The sequence below is a fragment of the Planococcus citri genome, chromosome 5 (genome assembly GCF_950023065.1).
Source record: "Planococcus citri chromosome 5, ihPlaCitr1.1, whole genome shotgun sequence".
Lineage (NCBI taxonomy): Eukaryota > Metazoa > Arthropoda > Insecta > Hemiptera > Pseudococcidae > Planococcus > Planococcus citri.
In genome coordinates, this window is record NC_088681.1 from 21,701,222 (window position 1) to 21,727,971 (window position 26,750).

The 26,750-nt window shown below is 35.1% G+C and overlaps 1 protein-coding gene across 2 annotated transcripts in view; it reads left to right on the top strand.

Annotated features, from left to right (window-relative positions):
- kay (transcription factor kayak) overlaps window positions 1–26,750 on the top strand; it is a 54,954-nt gene that overhangs the window by 5,943 nt on the left and 22,261 nt on the right. Inside the window, exon 1 of one of the 2 annotated variants that reach the window (XM_065365166.1) lies at window positions 19,526–20,089. The exons of the other annotated variant lie outside the window; for it this stretch is intronic. Within the exon in view, the coding sequence (XP_065221238.1) occupies window positions 19,937–20,089 (153 nt within the window). The 5' untranslated portion in view covers window positions 19,526–19,936. Of the gene's footprint in view, window positions 1–19,525; window positions 20,090–26,750 lie in introns of those variants that run through there. 2 annotated transcript variants of the gene reach the window in all.

Below are 26,750 nucleotides of genomic sequence, written 5' to 3' on the forward strand. Positions count from 1 at the left end.
TGAACAAATTTGTTACAAAACGTGATAAATTTAATAATAATAACTTATTTTTCATTAATAATTCATACTCGGGTAGTTTTTGCAACATTTTTGGTAAAAAATTCAAAAAATCGAAAAAATCGATTTTGGGAAATTTCGATTATTGGACTTTGGCAACCTTGAATGCGATGATTTTGAAAAAAAAATATCGGGTTATGTTGGCGCTCATGGGGGCCAAAAGTGGTGCAAGTTTCATGGACCTACAAATTTTAGATCGCCTGATACATAGACTCAAAACTTCAAATGCCCTTCCTGTAAAATTTACGTTTTGGACACTAGGTTGGTTTTCTCGTGACAGATCACATTTTATTCATTTTTAATTAAATTATTTTTTATGAGATGGTGGGGGAGGGGGTGTAGGGTGTTGAATGCTTACCTGAAAATTTGGAAATGCAGTATTTCCTTCATTGTCGATAATTTTGTCACCGCTTTTATACGTTTTTTTTTTTAGCTCTGAAATTGAATGGGAAATTAAATGTCCCAAAATTTTTAAAAACCAAGAAAAATCCGCTCAATTCAAGATTTTTTCTGATTCGAGACACGAGATATTTGGAATGAGTTTCAGAATGAGGTGTCCCTTCAATTCTTATCAAAGCTGAAAAAGTCAACGCGACTTCAAAACTTTTTCAAATGAATGATGTTCTGATATTTTAAATTTTGGTATATTTCAAACCTCCTTTCCTCCTCCATCCAGCTCAGCCCAGGTCCCAAATGTCCTTTCCTCGTTACACTGTCTCCAGATTATCAATGTAAATTTTTTAGTTGAAAAAAAAATGGTCAAATCAGCCGAATTTTTGCGCAGATTTTACAAATTGTGGTGTTCATAAATCCCTCCAAGTGAGCATCGTCAAGTCAAAATTATTTTTCGAAGTTCATGTTTCATGTGTTTTCTAGTTTTAGAGTCAACGAAATCAGTGAGAATGTCGAAAAACTATTGAAATACTAATTTTCAAAATTTCCAACGTATTTAAACCCACCTCCCTCCCCATCCACTCAGTTCGTTTGACTTATTTCGATTTTTTAGTGAAAAAAATTCTTTGAAATATGTACTAGGACGATTTTTCTGAGAGAAGTGATAAAATTCGAACTTTTCCATTAAGAGTCAATTTCTTCCCCCCCTCCCCCATCCCTCAGTCCGTCTTTAGGTTCGAATGTCCCCAAATATGATTGGAGTACCTACTTGCTTCAATTTTTTAGTCAAAATAATTCTGTTAATGAACCTGCACGATTCAGATATTGAGACGATGAAACCTGAACATACAATTTGAAATTCAGAGTTATTCTGACTCCCTGTCCCTCGTCCTGTTCCTTGATTCTAGCTTCATAAGCACCCTGAAAAAGTTTCTCAATCATTTGTCGAAATTCGCCATCGATGAAGTTTGAAAAAATCTGCCCTTTCGCTATTTTATTTGTAAGTATTTTGATTGGGACAGTTGAAGTGTGAAAAATTGGAAAAGTTGGTTTGGAAAACCGAGAAAATTTTCGAAAAATGAAAAATCATTCATCTGGAAGACTGAACACTTCACTCAAAATGCATATTGATCAAGTTAATGTAAAAACCAGAAAGTACGCTTTGGTTTTTTTCCAACGAAAACCGAGCCAATTATTCTAACAGTAGATAAAATCAGTGTACGCTTCGCTTTATCACTTGTCCCGAGTGATATGAAAATTGATCAATCGCAGCTCAGTCTGCTATCAGTCGACCGAAGATAGGTGTAAAATACTAGGAAATCTTTATCGGTATCGGTATACCCCACGATTGCTCATCTTCCGGATTTCTGAGAAATTCACCATCCACTATGTAGAACCATTAGTGTGGAATTGTTGGTAAACTGAATCTTTTACGATAATTGCGAGTAATTACAATCAGTCGAAAACTGAAATGTTTGGTCGCTGAAATGAGATTTTTGAGTTGAAACGGATTTTTCATTTCGCTTGAAGAGGAGAGCCGGAGAGGGGGATGGTCTTGAATTTTGATGGCATTGACTTGGATTGACGCAAGAGCTGGAGCGAAAATACGTTTTTTTTCTCGAAAATCCCTTTCTTTGAGAACCCATTCACCAATTTTTCCCATATTTTTACCAGAGGATGGGACCTATAGCTTTTATCCTTCCTTGAATGATGTGTCTCAAATTTTTGTGGTACATTTTCAACTCAAAGTAACTAAGCCATTTTTTCGAATTTGGTCAGAATCCGAGGTACCTACCTGACAAGGGAACCTCTTGAGGTGTCCGCCTCCGATTTGAACGGGACCGCGACGCGATTTTTGGAAAGAGCATGTTCTAAAACACCCAAATCCAAATTTTCAGCTGCCCAAGTTCATTTTTCGATTTTTGGCGAATTTTTGAAAATCTAAAATTGACTATTTTGGTGATTTATGAGTTTTTTCAAAAAAGTACGTACTTAATCAGTAAAAATGTTGAAAATAAATCCTAAAACTGATATTAACCCCCCAAATCCAAATTTCGCCATTCCCAGCCATTCTGGAGCCTCCAGCGCTATTTTACAATTTCTCCAGAATTTTGAATTTGCTCCAAAAGGCGTGAATATGAAGTTAGGCTGCTAAAAATCGAGTTGTGTGTTATACTCGATCTGTTTAACGAGTTTATCCACATTTGAGTAGATTTTGGAAGGGACACCTCAAGAGTGGTTTTTTGGCCATCTATTTTCAAAACTGGTCAAAAAATTACTCTTGAGGTTTCCCTCCCAAAACCAGCTCAAATGTGGATAAACTCGTTAAACAGATCGAGTATAACACGCAACTCGATTTTTAGCTGCCCAACTTCATATTCACGCCTTCTGGAGCAAATTCAAAATTCTGGAGAAATTGAAAAATAGCACTGGAGGCTCCAGATCGGTGGGAAATTGTGACATTTGGATTTGGGAGGTTAGTTTTGGACAAAATACAGCGATTCGTGGAAATTTCAAAAATTTCCTTGCAAACGGGAAACTTTTGATTTTTTTGTATTATTTATCTGAAAAAAACTGGTCAAAAAACCACTTTTGAGGTGTCCCTTCCGAAACCGACTCAAATGTGGATAAACTTGCCGAACAGATCGAGTATAACACACAACTCGATTTTTAGCTGCCCAACTTCATATTCACGCCTTCTGGAGCAAATTCAAAATTCTGGAGAAATTGTAAAATGGCGCTGGAGGCTCCAGGATGGCAGGAAATGGCGAAATTAGGATGGGAGGGGGGTTAAAATAAGTTTTAGGATTTATTTTGAACATTTTTACTGATCAAGTACGTACTTTTTGAAAAAAGCATAAATCACCAAAATAGTAAATTTTGGATTTTCAAAAATTCGCCAAAAATCGAAAAATGAACTTGGGCAGCTGAAAATTTGGATTTGGGGGTTTTAGAACATGCTCTTTCCAAAAATCGCAGTCCCGTTCAAATCGGAGGCGGACACCTCATGAGGTTCCTTGTGAGCTTTTGTCGATTCTTCCCAATGTAAGAACGCCAATCCAAACAAATAGCAGAGGAAATCAGTTCACCGGACATCGGAGCTTGGAAATATTCCATTGTTTGCGCGACAACAATAATTGCGTAATATCTGCCCAAGACGAGAAAATACGAACGTGTAAATTATTGTTGCTATAAAACGCTGACCCACAGTAATTCTACACACGCGCGCTTCATCATAAATAATCAGATTGCAACAAAAGGTACAAAAAGAATAAAAATTCAGCATAAATTAAATTATTTTTACTCTACTCCACATCTCGTGTTACATTTCTAATTGCATCCTTGACAACAAAAGACCACACAGTACGCCGTATACTCGTATACTTGCAATTGCGTATATTTGTGTAATTGACTCGAACTCGAAGTTGGAAAAAAAATTCATTGACTCGTCGCTTTCACACACGTGACAATTGGGAAAAAATTCCATTTGGCGATTAACTCGATCTGCGTTTATTGTCTTCATTATACGGTTCTATGTTCTATGGACTGAGTGGAGTGGACCAGGGGACCAGGACCTAGAGCTCTGGCTGGACTTAGGATGGATTTCAGCGATGGCCAAGAAAAAAAAACAAAACAAAAAATCACCTACTCCGAACACGTACGACTATACGAGGCGTTTACTGGCACTCTGGCGAATTTGACGACAACAATTTGACAACGTCGCTCGTTCGCAGCATTATTGTGGCGGCCGCCTTGGGTCCTGCCATCGCCATCGACATCGCCATCGTCGTCGTAATATAATAATTATTACGTGCGCCGTATGCCAAACTAGAAAGTTTCTTAGAAAAACAAACTGCGACGACGACGACGACCGCCTACCAATGCCTTAAGTGGCACATACAAGTTGGGGATTTACACCCGATGCGATGTTTAAATCCTCGTAAAAATAGGGCGCCGGACCTTACTGGTTTCGCGGTAAACATACAAGGTGCTCGTAAAAGTGGTACTAGGTAGGAATCGCCCGACCAGCGGCGACCAGCCAACGGATTAATCCAGTGGAAAATTTCTCTCCACGACGACGATCGACGACGACGTATTTTACACCGCAATTTTTTTCATTCATTTTATTATATACTCGTATGCTTTGCTTTATTTGTTCGCGACTGAGCAAGGTGTAACCTTGGAAATGTAACGAACAAACAGTAAAAAACAAACCATATAATGCCGAACGTCGACCTGCCATGCTGGGATTGAGTGAATTTTTGTACGGTGGTAAAATTTCAACGTTAACAATGGTCGAGACGTTGAGATGTGGGTAAATTTGTCCCAGTACCTATTTAGATAATAACCTTGATATGGTCATCCTGAGTTAACATGTGAAGTCGATCTTCTATCTTCCCAGTTTGAAGAACGACCTGTGCTCAAATTTTTTGCTGACTTAATACTGAACGAGGTCCAATTTAAAGTAGCTCCGTTTCCTTATTCTAGTGTCACAAAGCTCACGAACTCAGAAATTTGATGGTCAGCTGATGGAGGGAACCTCTTGGTTTTTTCATAAAAGCAGTTCTCAAAAAAATCCAGTTGACCAAACGAAAAATTAAGTGTCCTTCGTCTCTCAAGGGTTTGAATTTTCCAAAATAACCCTGCAGAAATTGCACAATCCAATGACAAGTCATTTCTGGTCCTATTCTGAAAACGTGTTGGTTATTGGAATATGACTTGGAAAGATGGTTTCCAAAGTTGAAGTTGCTCCATCGCACAAGTCAAGACTCTCAGGCATTTTTTTTGAAAAAAAAAAAAGAAAAGTCGACTTCGAATTTTATTATCAAAAATTAGCCTGAAATGAACGTTGGCTGTAGTTGGTACTCGGAATATGACCTAAAAAAGAACGTTCTTAGAATTGTAACTGTTCAATTTCACATTTTGAAATTTTGATGCATTTCTTGAAGATATGAAGCATTCAGAAAATACTATTATTGTAGAGAAATGTGTTTTTTCAGCATTTTAGTTTTTACCAATTCATTTAGTGTTTTGGATCATTTTGAAAAATCCCTAATCCTGTACGTCTTTCAGTTCTCAATTTAGACAGCTGAAATATTTTTTAGAACTACCATAAGGGCTTGTGTATTCTAGTGGAAAAAAAATATGTACCAAAATTGATGACTGTGTGACTGAGAAGTTCCCTTTTGAATTTTAGTTGCCTATTTACCTGATAAATTAGGCTAATGAGACTACAACTATGCAAGTCTCAAGTGGTAGATCGTTCTACATTTTTTGGGGGGGGGGGGGAATTTTAATGAAGTTAAGAGGGGATGGCCAAATGACTTCAAGAAGACGTGAGACACCCCTCACGAGGGCTCAAAGTTTGAAAAATTGAAAATTATTCACACTTATGCGATATAATATAATTTTTTTTCGAGCTTTTTAATTCAGGTGATCTCTTGGTGTTCATTATCAGGTATCAATGTGAATTACAAATTAGTGATTCGATTCTAATTGTGCTATTTTGTGGAATTTACAACATTTCATTTTCAATGGGGAGAATCAATATTCTGAGAACTTCTGAATTTGATAAAAGTGGATTTTGAGCTATTCTAATCACCAAACATCAAAACATCACCTTACAAGGGAACCCTCCCACATGATAATTTCCGCTTTGAATGAAACTTGGACTGGTGGAAAGAGTGAAGTTGATTTTTCGATTTTTGACGAGTGTTTGAAGTTTTATGTACACAGGTAAAGTTGTTCAGTAAATTCGAAAAATGGCCGTTTCTCCACACCACATGAACTTCAGCAGCTGAAATTTTGGTCGATCGGCTAATGCTATTACCGTAGGCCGGATCTGGAATTATCATCAGAAATCGAATTTTTTTATCCTTCTGATGATTTATAAAATGCTATTGAAAAATTTGAAGAATCAGTAAATTAAGCTCATCTAATGAATTTTAGGGGCTCAAATTTTGGTCAAACAGTCTGTGCCTAATTCCTAATCGACTCATACCATCATTGGCCGGATCCGGCCATTCATTCAGAAAACAGGATTTTTTCCTGTTTTTTCTCATGTTATGTGTGAATTCGAAAAATGGCCGTTTCTCCCCACCACATGAACTTCAGCAGCTGAAATTTTGGCTGAAGGATCTATGCACGATACCTACTAATCGATGAGTACTACCATCGACCAAATCTGGAATTTATCAACAGAAATCGATTTTTTTTCACATAAGTAACATGAGAAAAAAAGTAATAAAAAATGTACAAAACTTCAAACGCTCGCCAAAAATCGAAAAATCAACTTCAGCAGCTGAAAATTGGGGGATAGGGATTTTTTAAGGTCCTCTTTGTTTAAAATCGACCTGAAAATATTTGAAATTTTCCTGTACGTCTGATTGAGGCCATGATCATGATTTTCCCCTTGGCTCCATCAAATTTTTAAAAAAAAATTGAAAAAACGTCAACCTTAGTCTGAATCTATCATCCATTTGCCTCCCTATGTAGGTGACGAAATAGAACCATGCAGTATCTTGAAATTGAAAATTTTCCTTCTCGAATGAATTTTTTTAAAGTCGATTTAATCGAGAAAAAACGAGATAGGTGAAAAAAAAATGATCTCACAAAATTAATTGATTTTTATCCTGTAACTTTTTTTTAAATGTTAAAAAAAACAGCTACTTATTGGTGCCTTGGTGGTTCTTGATTTTTTTTTTTTTTTTTTGAAATTTCTGTCTAAAAGTGAAGTGAGGGGGGTCTAATCAGATATCCGGTGTAATGAACGCAGAGTAAATGTCATCTGGCCCCTTTGCATCCTGAGATATTCTGGTGGAACAATTAACAAATCGTATAAATGAACTTTTTGAATTGAAGTAGTTTGACAATTTGTTTTATCCTTCGCACAGGCAGCCTATGTTCTTACTTCTCAATTTTGTGCTAAATGAAGAGCTCCCATTTTGTCTTTAAGGCATTTTGAACAAAAATTTTGCGAAATTTTAGATCAATTAAGTACTCATTTTTTTAAAAAAATGTATACAGGATGTTCCGGAAATTGCCTGCCAAAATTCAGAGGAAACGAATAAAAAACGTTAGGTATTATGACGTGCTTCGCAAAAATAGAAATTTACCAATAATTAGGTATGAAAAAATTATAAAAAATAAGAAAATGATTAAATCATTCAAATGATGGCCATAACCCATAGTACTCGAGTGGACGAACAAAAAAATTTTGTTATGACAAATTGCCCATCTTCAAAATTGAAATGGCAAACTTGATTCAAATTTCCAAATTCGTCATGCTCTAGATTTTTTGAAAATTTTGAATACTGGCAATTTGTCATAATCACATTTTTTGTTCGTTCATTTGAGCATTTTGTGTTAAAGTCATTTTAATGATTTAAACATTATTTTATTAGCTGTCTGTAAGTTGATAAAATTGCACCATTTTTGGGCAAAAAACCAATTTTGAAAAATTTGCCAAAAATGAGAAAATGTTTGGATCATTTATAGTATTTGAGTGGACGAACAGAAAAAGTCATTATGAACTTATGGCAAATCGCCTATCTTTAAAATTGAAGGCACGAACACAATTTAAAAATTCAAAATTGTCAAAATCTAGGGCACAACAAATTTGCAAATTTTTAATCAAATTGAGAAGATATTTCCAATCGAAGTGAAACTTTTGAGATCTGTTAAGGAAGTGCCAATGATGATGTAGTATTTGTTGAGATTATATAGTTGAAATACAATTTGAAGTTGAAATGTATTTTTCCAAAACTCGCAGGTAAAAATTTCATGTTTTTTTTTAGAATTTCTCTATCCTTCTTTGGCTCTTTTTCGTCCAATCGGCCTTGAAAAATTTCATTCAGAGGAATAAAAGGTGAAATTCGACTAATCTGGCACCATTTTGTTGTCAAATGGGATGTGAACGAACGAAAGGTCAATTTCGAAAGCACTTTCGGGTCACTCATTGTGCATTATTTTCATCTCAGAGGACCAACTGAAGAAACTTTCTATATTTTCGTCCAATTTTTATGGAAAAAGGGCCAAATTTTGACTCAATTTTGTAACATTTTTCAATTCTGTCCTCTTGCATATATTTTTTCATGAATTTCTCTCAAAATACCTGCTAATTCTTCACATTTTATTGCAGCAAATATAGCATTAAGTACATTAAAATTTATGTATTTTTCACCATTTCACTAGACGTACATATAAAAATACTGATATCGTTTTATGGTGCTTTTTATTATTTATAAATTGAAAACATCCCATTGAAAACCACATGTTTTTTTTTTTTGGAAACTAATACTGCGATTTCATTTACTATTTAATATTTACCTAGGTATTGTTTTCGTCAGCCGCAGTAAGGTAAAGTAAGCAATCTATTTAAAAAAGAAGGCAAATTGCGTATTTAAATTTAGCATTCGTATATCAAACCACTTGTTACTGAAGCGATAAAAAAATTGTTTCAATCGTCGTCGTCGTCTTCGTCGTCGTCAACGAATTAATCGTTCATAATTTTGCGAATATTATCGCTGACTTGCTTCACTGCAGCTTGGGCATATCATTTTTTCTGCGTCTGCATTATAAGTTGTATATATAGGTATAATGAAATACACATGTTAAAATTTTTTTCCTGCGCTTCGGAGCCGATAAAATGATATTCCTCGAGCGTTTTTAATTGACTTTTCTTCGATAATCTTTCGTATAAAAGAAACTACATACATATAAAGTAGGCCAGCATATGGCAACGCGATAATTTTTTTCGAATCGACTCGTACATGTTATATACAAAAATCCCCCATTTCCACGTCGGTCGGTCGGTCGTCGTTGGTTTTCAAATTCATCGAGGCATATTACTCGTGTATTTTAATTTCAGTCTAAAAAAAGCTTGAAAAGACAGGAAACGGCAGTAAATTTTTCTCTGTCAACAAAATCGCGATAAGTTATCACTATTTTTTTCATGTTTTTAATTTGAGTAATTAAAAAATTATGTATTTTATCGATCTGACGATTCCGGTCCGGTACATATTTACGTACGTCAGAATACTTACACCCCATAAAAGGACGAAAGCTTTCTATATTCTGCTCTTTTTTTTTGTTTTTTATTCGCGGAAAATAGAGAAGCGAACGTCAATTTATCACAGGATATTTTACAGATAATAATAATATCGTTGGCGTTATCGCGAAACTTATGGTTCCGTTATTTGACGAGATTGTCTTTTTTTAAATTTTTTAAATTTTGCGTCGCCTCGCGTCGTCCAGTCTTATCTTATCTGATGGGGTTTTTTCCAAAATAACTCGATGGTACATACATAAAAGATGTCCGAAGTCCGAGTTGACGTGTGGAATACCTACATACATAGAATGTACCTAAAAAATGTGACGTTAAGTGGACCAGTTGAATGAGAAGTCGTGACAAATGTACTTTTGGTCAATATATACTCTCTCGGTCTCGAGTAAATAAGTGTCAGTTTGTATATAGAGAAGTTAGAAAGATTGATAAACTATTTTTGTAGACTTCTTTTTCCATTGTTTTCTTACCTGTTTGGTTTGTGAATATGGGGAGAAGTGAGAGAGACAATTAACTATGATAAGATTTAGAAAGGTAATTTTGAAAAAAAATCCAGTTACGTTGTGTTACCCATTGTAATTTTTTTCTTGGAAATTTTAGTCTTTTTACAAATGATACTTACTTCTCAATTAGCTGTCTCGAGATTTTTCAAATTGGAGGTGAAACAGAAAATGGATCAACGGTCGTCCTTTTGTGGTTTTTCGTTGAATAAGGCGGAGAAGTTACTGAGTGATGGTGCAAAAAATATGTACAAAAGACTTTAGAAGTTTAAAATGAAGAATATTCTGATAAAATCTTGGAAAAATGTTTGAAAATGTTGAAAAAAAAAATCAAAGAAGCTCACTACGAGAACATCTAATTGGCTTCTTTTTTTCTAGCATATATAAAAAATTTAATTCATTCTTATTCTTATTTTTTGGAAAAAATGTTACTTTTTCAAAAAAATCAATTGTAAATGTCATTTCATTTTGTACAATTTTTACGTCAAAATTGCTATTTTGTTGTTAATTTTAGAAAATGTTGCCAAAATTATGTGCAATTTTTGCAAAATTTTATAAATTTTTACTCATGTTTCAATGATTTTCGTGCTAATTTAGCCAATTTTATTGAACATTTTGGGTGATTTTTGCAGATTTTTTTTTTTTTTGAAAATTCCAATGATAAGTATTTTTTTCAATTTTTTTTCTTTTCTTTTTTTAAGTAAAACAGTATTTTTTCAATTTTTTAAAATTTTTATTAAGTTTTATGTACTATTAAATTTTGGTCATTTTTCGTGAGTTTTTCATAAATAAATTACTTTTAGAAAACTATTGCCTCAATTTTCAACAAAACTTTCTCATTTTTCTATCAATTTTCCGTCCCCTTCAAGGATGTTTGAGATAAATTTTTCTATTTTGCGTTTAATTTTAAGAAATTGGTCAACATCATGTTCAATTTTCTCAATATTTCCTGAAATTTTACCTGTTTTTCAGTGATTTTTATGCCAAAGCCAATTTTGGGGAATCCAGTACCCAACTTTGGAATTCAGTTCTGTAAAATGAAGTCAGTTAAATTTGTCTGTTGGCTGAGTTCTGAAGAGCTTTTAAAGAGGATTCAGAATCAATATTGAAAAATTTTGAAAGTTCAAAGATGAACTTTTTTCAAAATTTATATTTTCAAATAAGTTCCCAATTTTTTCCAGTAATTCGAAAACGTCTCAATTTTCCAATCGTTCTGATTTTTTGTCAGATTTTTTTTTAAATCTCAATTTTCGTCAATATTTTAGAAAAGTTTTCATTTTTTCCTAAAATTCAAAAAATTCCACTTTTTGTCACTTTCTTTAAAATAGGTATCTCACTTCAACCTTAATAGACTCAGTTTCAGTTTTGGAGCCTTTTAAAAATCTGGAAAAAATCGATTTATACATTTTATTCTCATCAAATGGATTTGAATTTTTTGTTCTCTAAATTTCAGTAGTTTGAGGGACAGCCCTCCTTTGATTTGGTCAAATTTTGAAAAATGAAATAAAATAATGTGGCATATAGCTTGTTGATTTTTCGATAGGGCTAATTGCGAATTTCAGTTTACTTTTTTGATAAAAACCTCTTGGACCCCATTCCCTTAATTTCAAAAAAATTGAAAAATTTGTGTGACGTTTGGTTTGTTGGGGTTTTATAAACGTAACTGATGTCAAATTTTAACTTACTTTTTCAATTCTGATGCCCAAAGTCCCCCCTCCCCCCCCCCCTAGAAGTACTCAAATTTCGAAAGAAATGATCAAGTCGTGTGGTTTTCCTGCGATTTCAGAAGATTTGATTTTGAATTTATTTCATTAACTTGATTTTTTGATAGCACCTCCTCCCCTCGCCTCCAAGTCACACAATAAGTCTCCAAATTTCAAGAAAAAATCGAACAATTCGTATAATATTTTTGAGTAGGTATTTGGTTTCAATTTTTCTGCGCGAATTTCAATGAAACTGTTCTGAATTATTTGCAGTAGCAAATTTACTCCCTCTTTCCTTCCCTCTCTGAGTTTAATCAATATTTCTTTCTTTTTTCTTCATTTTCAAACAAATTTGAAAATTTTTCACGATGGCTTGATTTTTTTTCAATTTGAAAATAATCCACTTTAGGTACTTTTTGTGCCTACTATAATTTTTTTTCGATTTCGAAGAGAAATTTCTCCAACCAATAATTTCTATTTTTTAAATTTTATTCATCTGCTTCACGTATTTCTCCTGTGTATAAAATTAAACATCTCATATTCCATAAAAAATTGTTGCCTAATTTCTGATTTTGAAACACCTGGATTCCCATAACGGGTCATAAACCGTTTGCATACCTTTATTATTAGTACCTATCTATGTATCTACTTCAGGTACTTCAGTGTCTAATGAACTCGAATCAATTATTTTCTCAGAAATCATCCCACGAAGTCTAACGAACGAGGAACAATTAGCGTATTGATTGCATTACGTGAGTTATATCACGTTATAGTTATTTAGCTACCTAAATGGTTAGTTTTTCCCTAATTTTTGGAATCGTCGATGATATCGAGGAAATATATTTTTAATCGAAGTTTTTGCTCGATGGGGGCAAACCTTCCTTCACTTCTCTTTCCTTTTACAAAAAATCAAGCTGAACTAGTCGCGGAAATACCGGTTCGGTGTGGACCATTTAAACCATCATCAGGTTTCGCCTCATCTTGTCTGTTTCATCGTGCTAATGTCTTTTCAGTTTATTAGCATAGCTACGTAGATTTGCACGAGTAAGTAAATGTACAATTTTATTGTATGCACATAATGGTTGGTGTATACTAGAGGAACATCTGCATGAATATTTGTGTAAATAGATCATCGTTGGTACGATTTTCTTTTCTTTGAAAAAAATCATCTCATTGGGTGTGAAAGGTGTTTCGTGGAAATTCCTACGTAAGTTGAATTTGTTGAAATGTAATATTTTCCAAAAAAAACCTCGGTTCAGGACTAGGGTGAGAAGAGAAGGGTGTTTATGCAATATTCTGAATACGATTGCAATTTTTTTATCTGTATTTCAAATTGTGGAAAATAAACTTGTGAAGTAATCAAAGTTGAATCGAGTTATGGAAAAATAACAAAAAATGAATTCTCGAGCAAAATTTCCTCAAATTTGAGAAGAAAGTCGATCTAAAAAAATGAATCACGTCGGTTCGTACTTACTTTATGAATCATATTTATCTGATGAAATTATTTCTTATCGTTTTTTTGGGGAGTAAAGGAGCTTCGAATTTTCCAACTGTCTTGGAAAGTCTTGGATATTTCTCAGAATACGAGACATCTTATCAGATTTGTTGAAATACATATAAAAGTTCAAGTACCTACCTAACGTGTATTTTTCGCCATAAAAGCATCATTGTTTCACTATTTTCTGCCATAGGTGATCGATTTTATTGTTGAAAAATAGATTTGCATTGAGAAAACTTAGTTATGCTTTGAAAATAAAATATACCTGATATTTTTATCGACCTGTTGTATGCCTACGTGGGTACTTTTGCGAGAGAAAAATTTTCGTGTTAAAATAACGATAAACAGAATTATATTCGAAAAACTTCGCTATACTCGGTGGTCATAAAATTTATAATAATCGTAAAAAAAAACTGCATTCAAATCTTTCATAAACTTCGAAGATATACATAGTTCACGCGAATTTTAGAGTTTTAAAGTAGTAAAAATTTCAAATTTTATGATTTTATATTTTAAAGAACGAAAATTTAAACGCAGCATCAGTGAAAAAAAATCTGAAATCGTTGGGAATTGCAGGTACTTATCAAATAAGTAAAAATAATTTCAGAATTATCAGCTAGAAAATAATTTAAATACGTAGAATCGATAGAAATTTTTAGAAACTTGAGGCTGGGTTTAAGATGAAGTGAGGAAGGGAAAGAAAGGGAGGGTGTTTTCAAATTCCAAGAAACTGAAGTACGTTGAGTTTTTTCCAACCATTTCTGTACATACGACTTCCTAGTTCTTACGTATTTTCCTCAACAAAATTGCAAAAATTAATTAATCCTCATCTCTCCCTCCTCTTCCCTTGGTAAAACTTTTCCTGGTCAATATTATTTTCTGAAAAATGTTATTGAGAAGGAGGAGTGGGGAAAATGGGTGTAAAGACTCCTCTCTGAAGAGGTTTTAAATCATGGATTTTGAAATTGTTTTCAAGTTTCTAAAAGTCTGATATAACGTATTAAATATTGAGTGACCAAAATTCAATTTTTTACCGACTTTTTTCAATTTGTAAGCGTCACTGAAATTTTGAAAAGACCCCTCTGCGCAAAAAACATATCCATGTTTGAATTTTCCTCAATCAAAAATCAGGGGAAATGTTTCTGAAACTTTTTCGAGTATTCATCAACTATCAATTTTTCGATTGAAATTTTCATCGAATAATCGAACCATCGACGATTTTTTCCCCACAACTTGATCCACAAACTTGTCAAATGTGTAGATTTATAGGCTTCAAAACAAGACAACGTAATGTTTTCGAATTCGAAGGTGGAAAAATGACGATAGATAATATTGAACGAGACCTTGAAATGAAATTTTTTCGAAAACGATAAAATATTCGCTTACATTGTTTCGATTGACTGAAGAATATTGTAGTTCTAGGTGCAAAATTTTCGCGTATAAATTTCAGCTACCTGTACGAGAAAATCAATTATCACAAGAGGGCATTGCTCTGCCTGGTTGCGAGGTACTGTGGCCAATAGCTTTGCAAAAAGTTAAGTAAATGGGTATATTCTGTTGGGTTGACACGACTTGATATAAAGATAATCGCCTAATTATGACAGTCGGCAATTAAATACCTCATTCGTATTCGTATATTAGTATAATTAATATATAAGAAGGGGTGAGGTACAATTTTATTCGTGTACTACTTTTATAATGTACTCGATTTAAATATACATACATACGAAGTAGACGTATTCGTATAAAAAGACATCGAGAATATATTATCGTACTCGAATATTCTCTGTACAAAGAAAAAAGTTGACGAAAAGAAAGAACCCACACCTTCGCCTTGGCCTTGCATGAAATGAAAAAATAGTATCTATAGAATTCCATTAGGTACTCGAGCGATAATAAAAACAACGACCCGCGTAAAAAGAAAAGAATCCCGTTACGAAGCCAAGAAACAAAAAAATTCCGTTCGAGAACAAAAAAAAATGACAAATTTAATGCGTACACCTAACCAACGTTCACCTACCTGTACCTAGACTATAATATCTCGAATTGAAAAAATTTTAACGCGAATTTAAAAAGCGTTTATGTTCTGAACATGTATGAGATAAGAACTACATAAGTAAAGCTTCCTTTATAGTGGCCGTGGAATTTTTCTACAGAAAAGTCAAATGTGTACATTCATATGGAAGCATTTATACTGGCTGTGGAATTTTATCAATTTTCTATGGAAAAGTCAAAATTTTTTAACTTTTCCATAGAAAAGTGATGAATGAAATGAAGATTGAAAACTTTTTATTAAAGTGAATAATCATCAGAATTTATAAGAAATGTTATTATTTTACAAGTTTAGAGGTTCAAAAGTGCTTAAAATTGAGTTTGAAAAAATTCCACGATTTTCTGTAGAAATTTTCTATTGCCAGCTTAACGCCACTATAAAGGAAGCTTAAACAACCGGTCTGAAAAAAATTCTATGTACGAGGATATTCCGGTATCTGTGCGTATAAAGAGTTGTGCTAATAGAGGGTTGGCGGGGGCAGAGTAAGGAAAAACGCCAAGAATGGGGAGCGAGGGAACTGGAACGAGAAGGAAAATTATTACTAATGTTGAAAAAATTTTCTCCCACTGATCTTTTGCATGCGGTGAACTCGATATCGAGTTGATGCCAAGTATTTCTCGTAGGTACGTTTATATCAACAAGTGCAGTGGGATAAAGAAAATGTGATTAATCAGATTACATACTGTGAAAGGGTTTTCTGATTTGCTGATGAAATACCTGCTGTTTCTTTTTAGTGGTTGTCAGGCTAGAAAATTTATAACCTGCAAACACTTGATATCTCTTTTTTTCAGAAAAATAATATTTTAAAAGATTTTTCAATCACCTAGTACATACTCGAATGGTGTCACAAAATGGGCATCAGAGTGAAATTTCATATGGTAGAATGGGGGGGGGGCAATCACCAGGCAGAGACACTGTAATAATGTACATTTATGCAAAATTAAGAATAAATCAAAACATGGAAGATATAGGAAAATAATTTATGCGAAGTTTAAATCAAATCACCAATCAAAATTATTACTTTCCTCCATACGAAGAGAGGCAACTTACTTACCTTTTTTCAAGTTCACTTTCCCGAAATTTGTTCACTTTGAAAATTGAAGAGTGAAGACGTATCTAATATTTTTTTGAACACGAACAAAAAAGATACTCTTTCGTTGTGATATGAATTTACTGAAAACTGGAGGTATTATCAGCGATTAAATTGCACAGAAATAATGAAAAAATAAAAAACAGGCAATGTGTCATTGCTGACTTATGGGGCTAATGTGTCAACTTCGAAACATGCGCCAATGTTGCTTTTTTGCTAGCTTTTTAATCCTATTTGTAACTCAAATAGGAGGTTCCAACGTATAGATAAGCAGAATCATGAGATGATTAATTGAAATTTGAAATAAAACTAATCCATATTGTGTGTTTTTTTCTGTTTTAGGTGAGTACAAAATTTTTGCTGTAAGAGTATCAGAATATGTGCGATCGTATGAGAATGAGTAAGTTATTTGTGATTTTTTTTGTAAAATTTACGACAATTTCTTCCTGCACAACTTGTTTTTTCCCTTTTTTTTTGAGGGGTGGAGGGATGGACTGGTTTTAAAAGATAATATAATTTATTTGAGATTTTGAGTCGACCCAGGTCATTGCCATTAAAATCCAAGGCTTCTCTTAGACTTCTATTGAGCGGTTGAAAATTTTTTTTCCTATAAATTATCCAAAAGTCACGATTTTTTGCCAAAAAAATACGACAAAGTTTCGCTTTTTGACCGAAAATTGATTAAAGGCTTCCATTTCCAGCAAAGATGGCGTAATAGTGTCATTTTTTTGCCAATAATAATTGGCAAGAAAAAATTTTCGGTCTTACTTTTTTCAAAAAATTTTCTGTTTTTTTTTGTAAAAAATTCCAAAAGGTTTGCTTATTGCCTAAAAATTTAAAATATACTAGCTTTTTAACTTTTGAAAAGTCTCGCTTTTTTTTATCCAAAATTGTTGAAAATTGCAAAGAAGTGTCAATTTTTTTTTACCTAAAAATGCAAAAAAGGCTCATCTTTAAAAAAAAGTAATTTCTTGGCAAATAATCCTTAAAATTTTTGAGTTTTGCTAAAATTGTCATTTTTTGCTTTTTGAAAAAATACTCGTTTTTTAGCGATTCGTCAATAAAGATTTTCAATTTTTTTTCAAAAATCATCCCAAAACCTCGCTTTTTTACCTGCATAAATTGCTGAAAAATTAACTTTTTTGACATTTTCCAAAAATTCCTGATCTTTGCTGAAATTGTCAGTCTTGCTTTTTGCCAAAAGTTGTAAAAAATTCTAAAAATTTGCTGAGAATTGTTGTTTTTTGTAAAAAGTTTCGAAAAGTCTTTTTTTTCTCGAAAATTGTTCAAAAGTCTCGCTTTGTTACCAGAAATTGCCATAAAAAGTCTTGTTTGTTGAAAGTGTGGAAGTCTCGTTTTGTTTTTGCCAAAAAATTACCTTTTTGTCAAAAATTGTGGAAATTCTCTTTTTGTTGCAAAAAATTGTTTAAAACTTAAAAGTCTCGTTTTTTCATGAATATATAGTTCAACTGTTGAAAAATTAAAATTCGAAACATTTCAATTTGTAATAATCTGTTTTGTTTTTTTTTGAAATTAAAATATTTTTTTTTTGCGTTCTGTCACTTACTTATTGTGTAAATTTTTCGAGCAAGTGTTTTTTTTTCTTTGAAAAAAATTGTTCGAGCCCTGATTTAAGTATGTCCAAAAAATCTGAATTTAAAAATATTTTCCCAGTTTCAGAGATGATATCTTTCAATGTTATGGCATAATTAATGCGAAGTATGTAGGTATTTTAGAAAAAAAATCTCAAAACGCGAATTTACCCAAAAATAAATCACTCAGTAGAAATTCGAAAGAGATTTTGGATTTTCATGAGAATGGTTTGGCTGGACGCAAAAACTCAAATTCTATCCTTTGGAACTGGGCCATTTTTTCCAAATCAGGTTGGGTTGTGGCTGGACAGAAAAAACAACGATTTAAAAAAAAGAAATTCTCCCTCTTTGAGGACCCATGCCTCCTCTTCAGAGACACCTCTGAAGCTAAAAAATTTTCTGAGTGACTTTTAACTCATAGTGAAAATGAAGGTCTCCTCTGAATTTGGTCAACATTTCTCCACTTTCGTTTTTCGATTCGTTCCAATGGCCGTATTTTGGAATTTGTGGCCACAGAGGTTTAGCGATTAGCAGGGGTGAAAATTTAATGGTCATTACAACTAAAAAGGTGGTTCAATAGTTGTCTTGTGAGAATGTGCTTTGGGTGTGACTTGTTTGAAGGGCTTCCCAGTAGATCCAGGTTCAGGAATTCCGAAATAGACCCAGGTGATTAACCCCAAGTTTCTCCCCAAAGGGTGACTGTTGCTGAGAAACGTTCTATTACCAACTTGACTATATGTAATTACAATTAGGAAATGAAATCTTAAATTGTTGGTATCATAGAAGAAACCTTCCAGTCTCGAAGGGTTCCCTAGTCAGCTTTTTCAGTGTTATTGAAGAAGTTCCTCAGCCAGTGATGTCTTTCAATGCATTTGAACTTTGAAGTAGGTAAGGTACTGTCATGTGCTGAGAAAACCTCCTGATGTCTCGAATGATGTCAACAAAATGGAGGGATTTTCTGCACATTCAGTAACTGTTGACTTCTTTGGAGGAGTTGGCTCTCTTGGATTCTTTTAGGCGGCATACGGCATAGTGCGTTGCTTGTGGCCTCCTTTGTGGACCATTTTCCATCAAAATACGAATAAGACAGTCTTGATGTCTTGAGGTGCTGGAACCCCAGACAATGTAAGGTCATAAGCTACCCTTTTGCCTTTTGAATGAAGATGGTATTTTGCTCGCTTCTGATGGTTCCTTCGTTTGTGTAGTTTAGATTCTAATCAGCCCTCTGCTGTCAACGATGTTCTCCATGGACATTCCCCCGCCATTTTTCCAAAAACGTTTCAATTTACGCGCCAAAAAACCCATATTGCGTTAAATTTGACCGGGCTTTTTGGGCTTTCGAAGAAATTTACCACTTTCACACATTTATAAGACGATGGATAATGGTAATGTATATTTTTTTGGTGCCAAGTAAAGAACTCTGACGTAGTTCTGTATATACGGCTGACGACCTTGATAAATAGATAACACCTCCCTGTCCGCGTCTTGCGCGAGTTGCCCTAGCTCCCACCCAACCACTTAGAGTGGCCGGGTGGTGCGGAGTATCTCACGGCAGCGTTGACGCAAAAATACGTACTACTTGTTGTTAGCTTGTGCCTTGTGCGTTTTAACGTTTTAATGAATTCGTGTGCGATGGTCCCGAGCTCGTTCAGTCTTCGTTAATTGCACTTGAGATTCGTACGGTTTTGGTTTGAGGTTCTTCTTGTGGTGATTGTTGTTGAAAGTCGAACGCGAACCATAAATAAAAAAACATCGCGCAATTTTTATAAAAGGTGCGAAATTTTTTCGTTCGAGAATTTTGTTTTTATTTTTTGTCATCATCATTGTTGTTGTTGTCATCGTATAAACTCGCAATTTTTTTTGTTGAAAATTCGGTTTTTTTTTCATTCTTTCTTCTGCGTGGAAAAAGAAAACACTCGTAGTCTTCGGAAAATTTAGATTTTATACGCGAATTATTTTTCATTTGACGAGACTAAAACTATTTTAATGTCACAACTTGTGCCTACCAATTCTTCTCCAGTTTGGAATACTTGGGAAAACGATCTTATGTCCACAACCACCATGTACACGGATACGAATACTAATTGGAGTTACGATAAATCTTACTACCATAAAATGGGTATTCCGGATTATTCTCAGGTATGTACCTACGATTTTTTGGTTGAAGGCTCGACTTCTAATCATAATATGATGTAATAGTGATTTTTTTTACGTCGATTGCGATTGGTTGGTTCGATCGTTTAGTTTGGAACTTTCGTAACTTGAGGGTGTGAGCTTGCGTATGTGAAGTGTGAGGGTTGTCAACTTGTCAAGTCTCCTCGTTACGTGATACGACACGACTTGGGCGAAATTTTTCGATGATTGATCGAACAGATCCGATCCGATCCTCTTTCCCGCCTTCTGCGATTTTCCCAATCCAAGAGGCTTTCCGCACAGCTGGTGAAATACTACGAGTATATACGCGGTTGGAAAGCGTACGCGTGTGCGTTTTTTTATTTACTTACGTAGTTTGACGTAAATCGAACCAGCCGGATTTTTTTTTTTTTACCTACGTATATTTTACTACTTGTGGCACGATGTTTGTTTACTCGTCGTCGTCGTTGTTAAATGGTTTACCAATAAGGTGAAATACGTTCACGTATGGTATATGAGGTCGTCGGCGATACGTACAGCGTGTAGCTTGGGTGAGGCCAAGAGCATCGAGATGCTATCTCTATATTATTCTTGAAGACAAACGACATCGGTGAAGTGTGCAAAAAAATCAAAGACAGCTTGTTGGAAAATTACACCTTCGAGGCTTGGACGAGTCGAGTACTGTACGCGAGGAATAATTATCGAGGTTTTGAGATTTTCAGACACCAGCCAGCCAAAGCCATCGTGACATGTGCACGCTCAACGTGGTTTGTTTTGCACGAGTCATGACGCGAGTACACGATGCTGAATGAAGAGAGCACGTTGAAAATGATGAGTCAGAGGTGCAACGTGTGCGCGGGCGTAATAAGGAAGCACCGAGAAGCGGGCCAAGGCTCGTTTAACCCTACTTCAAAGGTGAAGTGTTGACCGAGCGAAGTTAATGAATGAATGATGCCAATGATGGGTTTTCCCCTGACCTGAAGCGTGTGTGAGATGGTTCGTTTGTGTTATTATCGGCTTGAAAGAAGATTGAACGCGTATGTACATATCTGTGTATAGCCGAGTACACGTGGTTATTCTGGCTAGGCTAGTTGTTAGTGATTAGTGTTCGTGAGAGTTGGAAATTAGGCTATTATCAATCCTTTGGGTTTTGTTGTAGATGGATTTGTTCTGCTTTTAGTGGGTCTCCGGGCTTGCTTGGGAAAAAATGACTATAGGTTTGTTCGCCAAAGACAGTTTAAAGTGGAAAGAATCGAATTTTCCATGCTTGAATTTGAGAGAAGTATCCTCAAAATTTGTCTTCACAATCTGAATCTGAGACAAAAAAATTCTGTGGAAATGTTTTGAAAGGGTAACTACTTTCTGTACATGGTAGCAGAACATCCAATTTTATGGACAGTCCTGCAGTGAACCTGGGTTTTCATCTTGTGTATAAGTGGAAGACAAAACAATTTATTCAATTTTGACATTCAAAGGTCGTGTGCTTGATATTTAGTGTGTTGAAAATGTTATAAATGGTAGCAGAGCGTGGTTTTTTCAAATTTGAATATGTTGAAAATGTTTTATGGTAGCAGAGCGTGGTTTTTTCAAAATTTACCTTAGTGTTGAAAATGTTATAAATGGTAGCAAAGCGTGGTTTTTTCAAAATTTCATCATGTGTTGAAAATGTTATATGTAAATGGTAGCAGAGCGTGGTTTTTTCAAAATTTCACCATGTGTTGGAAATGTTATAAATGGTAGCAGAGCGTGGTTCTTTTGAAATTCATGTTGAAAATGTTGTATGGTAGCAGAGCGTAGTTTTTTGAAATTTATGTTGAAAATGTTATATGGTAGCAGAGCATGGTTTTTTCAAAATTCAACTATCTCGTTTGTGAATTGTGATGAAAGATTTGCACATGTTGGGCTTTCATTCGATTTTCATTACTTCATATTTTATTTAAACAAGAAGGAGACATTCAAACATCATGATAAAATTGTATTTTAGTTGATAAAATGTTGGAAAACGTCACAATTTCTATTTATTGAGGCCGAAAATGTTCACGAATTGGTCTCAAATTTCGTAAAAAAATCGTCATTTTGATCGAATGGCCTAGATGATATGGTTTTTTGGTAAAACCTATTTATGACAAATTTGAATTTTTTGAAATTTCCGATTTCATGTTGGAATTTTTTAAATTTGTGTTAGGTATCTGAACTGAACACATTATGGTGAATTATCCGCAGCAGTTTTACAAAACGAGTATTTTGAAATGATGAAGTCACTTCTCGTAAATCAAGTTGGGTTGCGAAGAGCAAAGATCAATATTTTTGCCAATTTTAGACTAGCGGTACCTCGAGACCATCCCATTCGATAAAAAAAAATTACATCGGTCGTAAAAATTCCATCATTAATATGGCAGTGTAGTATTCAAGAACCTGATTTCCTGCAACTCTTCTGGTTTCTGGTCGAAAAAAATTTGTTAATTCAGAATAACCGTAGCCTAAGAAGTGTTGAGGTTTTCTATAATTTTTTTGTTCGTTCTATATTGAAAAATGTGAGAATCCTCTTCCCCCCCATCTCCTTTCTTCACTCCTTTGAACGTGTCCCTATTCAGAATTTCATTAGCCCTCTCTGTAGAATCAAGAATGCATTGTATATTGGGACAACTGTCTCGGATTCAATTTCTTAGCGTATTTCGTCTGCTTTTTCAACTGGTGCCGAAAAATTTTCGACAATACCTTACTTCAGAGTGTGATGACGCAAAGCAACCTATAATTATACCGCTATTTGCATTCGAGTTTTAAAAATAAAAAATACGAGTACACCATTCTCGCACACACACTCTGGCAAAAACACTCGTAGTGCAAATTTCTGAGAATTGGAGCTCTCTCGATATAATACGATGGTTCTTTGCGGCGATAAACACGTACACCTCTAGGTGAGGTGGTGAGGCGAAGTACGAGTAGAGTAGATACTCGAAGACCTGCAGCAAAAGCAGCGCAGATGGTGGAGGTGCGATAATACTCGTATATAGATAGAGTAAGTATATGAGTGAATGAGTATATTATAGTGATTGAGTGAGAAAGACACGCGTAGAGGGAGATACGTAGATTATGAAAAACGGAAACCCAACCTTATTAAGGTGGATTACCACGAATTTGTGTGGAAAAAAATTCACGTTGTCGCGACGCTTATTGCTTCGCGTTATTTGTACATTTTTTTACTCTCTTAGCCAGGCCAGGACGGCGTCGAGACCTTCAAATTGTTGAATTAAATCAAATACAAATACACGGTGGTGGTATAAGACGATATATCGTTTCGACGATTTTATTTGTGTTGTGCTAAGCACACCGAACGCGTGTCTTTCGAAGTTTCGAAAGGGGGAGGTGTTCAAAGTAATACGTATATTACATTCGTATAATGGTAAAGTACCTACCTGTGCCCTATACCTACCTATTACCTGCGTATAGTGTTGAGAAGCTGATATACTGTGTGTGTGTATATGGAAGTGTAGGATAGGTATCTACGTTTTTTCAAAGTGTATGTATGTGTTGTCGGTGGAATAAAGTGTAAACACGTGTATGTGGTGCGATAAATCGTGGCTAAAGAGATACCTACCTTACCTAGCTACGTATTACGTCGTAAAAAGAGAATTTAACTGCATACGTAGCCTGCGAATAAGTAATTTACACATAAGAGTGCTCCACCCCCTTGCCCTGGGTGAAGTTTCATTGTGTAGTTGAACAATGGTGTTGAGAAGGGGAGGATGGAGGAGAGCGAATCGAAGTCAGTTTTCACATCGTGGTGGAAACGGAAGTGAGTGGAATTCGTGGAGATGCATTGGGGAGGTGAAAAATCACTATTGTCTCATTTTTGGTTTTGAGAAATTGAATGTGAGGTGTGGGCATCTAAAAAGTGTGACAAGGACAATATCAGAGGGGTGTTGATGAGATTGGTGGGTCAGTCTTGTGCTTGATTTTTCATTGCATTGTCTTTTGGCTAAACATGGGAATCGAGTTCGATTTTTGATCCAATTTTTGTGCCATTGTCACTCTGGCCATCGGGCTGTCTCAGAACAACATTTCTAGATAAAATGTATGAACGGAGAGGAATTGCTCCACCAGAGATCTGGCATTGAGATTCCATCTAAGGTGGAAAAAACAAAGGCAACGAATAACCCTCTGCATCATAAGTATGGGTACTGTGAACTGGTGCAAAGAAGACTCAAATCAAACTCAAATCCAGGTACAGGTTCATGAAAATAGTCGGGGAACTTGAGGGACCCCCCCCCCGAGTAGAGAAGAAAACCCGTGTTTGAAAAATTCTCCAATTACTCAATTTGTATGCCTAAAATAAAAGTAAGCGAGAGTGCGTGAAAAATCGCACAAAAAAGGTACAAAATTTTGTTTTTTGGATTTTGGCATAATGTTTGTTTTTTTGATCAAAAAGCGATAGTACCCTATATTTCAAAAATGCTCAATTGATAGCTTCAAGATGTGAACAGATTGGGTGGTCGTATCTAATTGGCTCCAGGGAATGACCGGATCTGATCAGATTAGATCTGGTGTGATCAAGATCAGATCTATTCAAGGCTGGTCAAATCTATTTGGATTTAGTCAGATCCAATTAGGTCCCCCTTATTGGATCTGATCAGGTCAAATCAGGACCAAGGAATGTCCGGATCTGACCAGACCAAATCATATCCAATCATTTCACCTGGACTTACTCATATTTAGACGCGAAGCTGATAATTTCGAGTGTCAATTCCAATTATCCCAACCTTAAAACGTTCTAAAAAGTTGGGAAAACACAAATTTCAGAGAAGTGGAAAATTGCTGGAATCGAAATTTATCAGAAAACAGGAAACGAGATGAACAAAACCAAATGGTTTTTGCTGATAAAAAATTCTGATTTTGATTTATCAATTCACCTTTCTGGGACAGGGAGAGAGGTGAGAGAGAACCCGGGGATTTCATTAGATTGTATAAAATTACATTTCAGGTTTTTCATTTTGTTCATTACAGTAGAGAGAGAATTGCTTGAAAGAGATTTATTTGGATTTTTGATTTTTTTTGAGGGGGGGCTGAAAAATACCTCGAAGGATAGGGCTTTCACCTAGAATGATTCATTTTTCAAAATCACAAATCATAATTAATTATTGCGGTGAAGAGTGAAAAAATTTTCACGGTACAATGTTATTACAAAAAAAAAAGGAAACGAAATCGAAGGCCATAAATTTTTTCTGCTCCGTTCTGTTCAAAATACCTATTTCATTCAGATCTTCTTCTTATGTTTTTAACCACATTCGAAATAAACAAACTCACCTCAAATTCATTAATTATTACCTGTACCAAAAAAACGCGAAAATACGGTAGAAAAATTTTGTTGCGAATTAACGAAAACATCCTGTTTTGGATTTCGGGGGAAATACGCTGGCTCGAGAGTCGAGATGGTTGGATATATCGAAAGTAGGTCATTGTACATGTAGTAATATCTGACGTGGTTTTTTTCCAAGATGTGCCCTTACACATGCATTAGACTAAAGATTACCCAGGCCATTATACGTATGTACCTATGTATACATATAACGTAAGTACTCTAAATTAGAATATAAGGCATCGTGTAATTGGACGCAGACATTAATGAAAGAAAGTGTCGATGAAGAGCAGGGGAGGTGGAGGAGGGACTTTCGTTAATTAGTAGCGTATTTACCTACCTACCATGTTACGTGGGTAATATACCAATTTATCAATGCGTTTTCCCAGTAACGGTGGCATTAGCACTGATTTGTTCCTATGTCTGACGTCTGACCGACACCAGGATGGAGGAAGGTGCGAGGGGAAGAGGTAAAACGTTAATAATGACCTTTGAACGAGTCCTCGAAGTGATACAATATTATCACTTTCGATTCGAACAGACTGACGCCGAAGTGCAGCTAATGTACCGAATATTGCTGCCCCTGTACAACGAGCTTATTACTCAATTTATACTCGTTTGTAGGGAAATATAGATCGAGCGACCTGACATTAAAATTGTGACAGTAAAACAAAAATCACTTGAACTATCTGTACGATAAATTCATTGGCAGCAAAGTACATAGGTGAATATTACAAGTGCACGCGTCAGGACAGACTCTACAATACAAAGTATGAGAATTAGTCAGCTCGTATCGCAAACTGTTTTTCATCTTTCTCTTTCTCCGTCTCTCTCTCTTTCATTCTCACCGCTCAGCCGTATACGCGAAACGATTTCGGTATTCGGAGACTCGAGACCGATCGCTTCCGGCGTCACATTGTTGAACGATGAGTCATCATTCGCGGTGTTTTCTCGTTTTCAACAACAACCACGACCACGACCACGTTAGAGTCGAGAGTGGTGAGCGAGGCGCGAGGCGAACGTCATCGTCGTCGCCGTAGTATATCGATTAAAACTAAAAGTACTATAAAACACTACTACGTACCCAAAAGTTGCTCGGCAGACGGAATAGACTCTATGCTGATCCGTTCACCCTTTTGGGCCGAGGGATGAAATGTAATAGCCCACGTAAAGAAGACAGGAGGGCGAATGAAGGGTGCTAGGGTTCAGTTCTTCGCCTATTTCCACCTTCGTCGTGGGATGTAGAAAGATAGTAGATACAACGGTATTGGCCCAGTCTTATGGTAAATTCTAGTATCGTAATAATAGTAT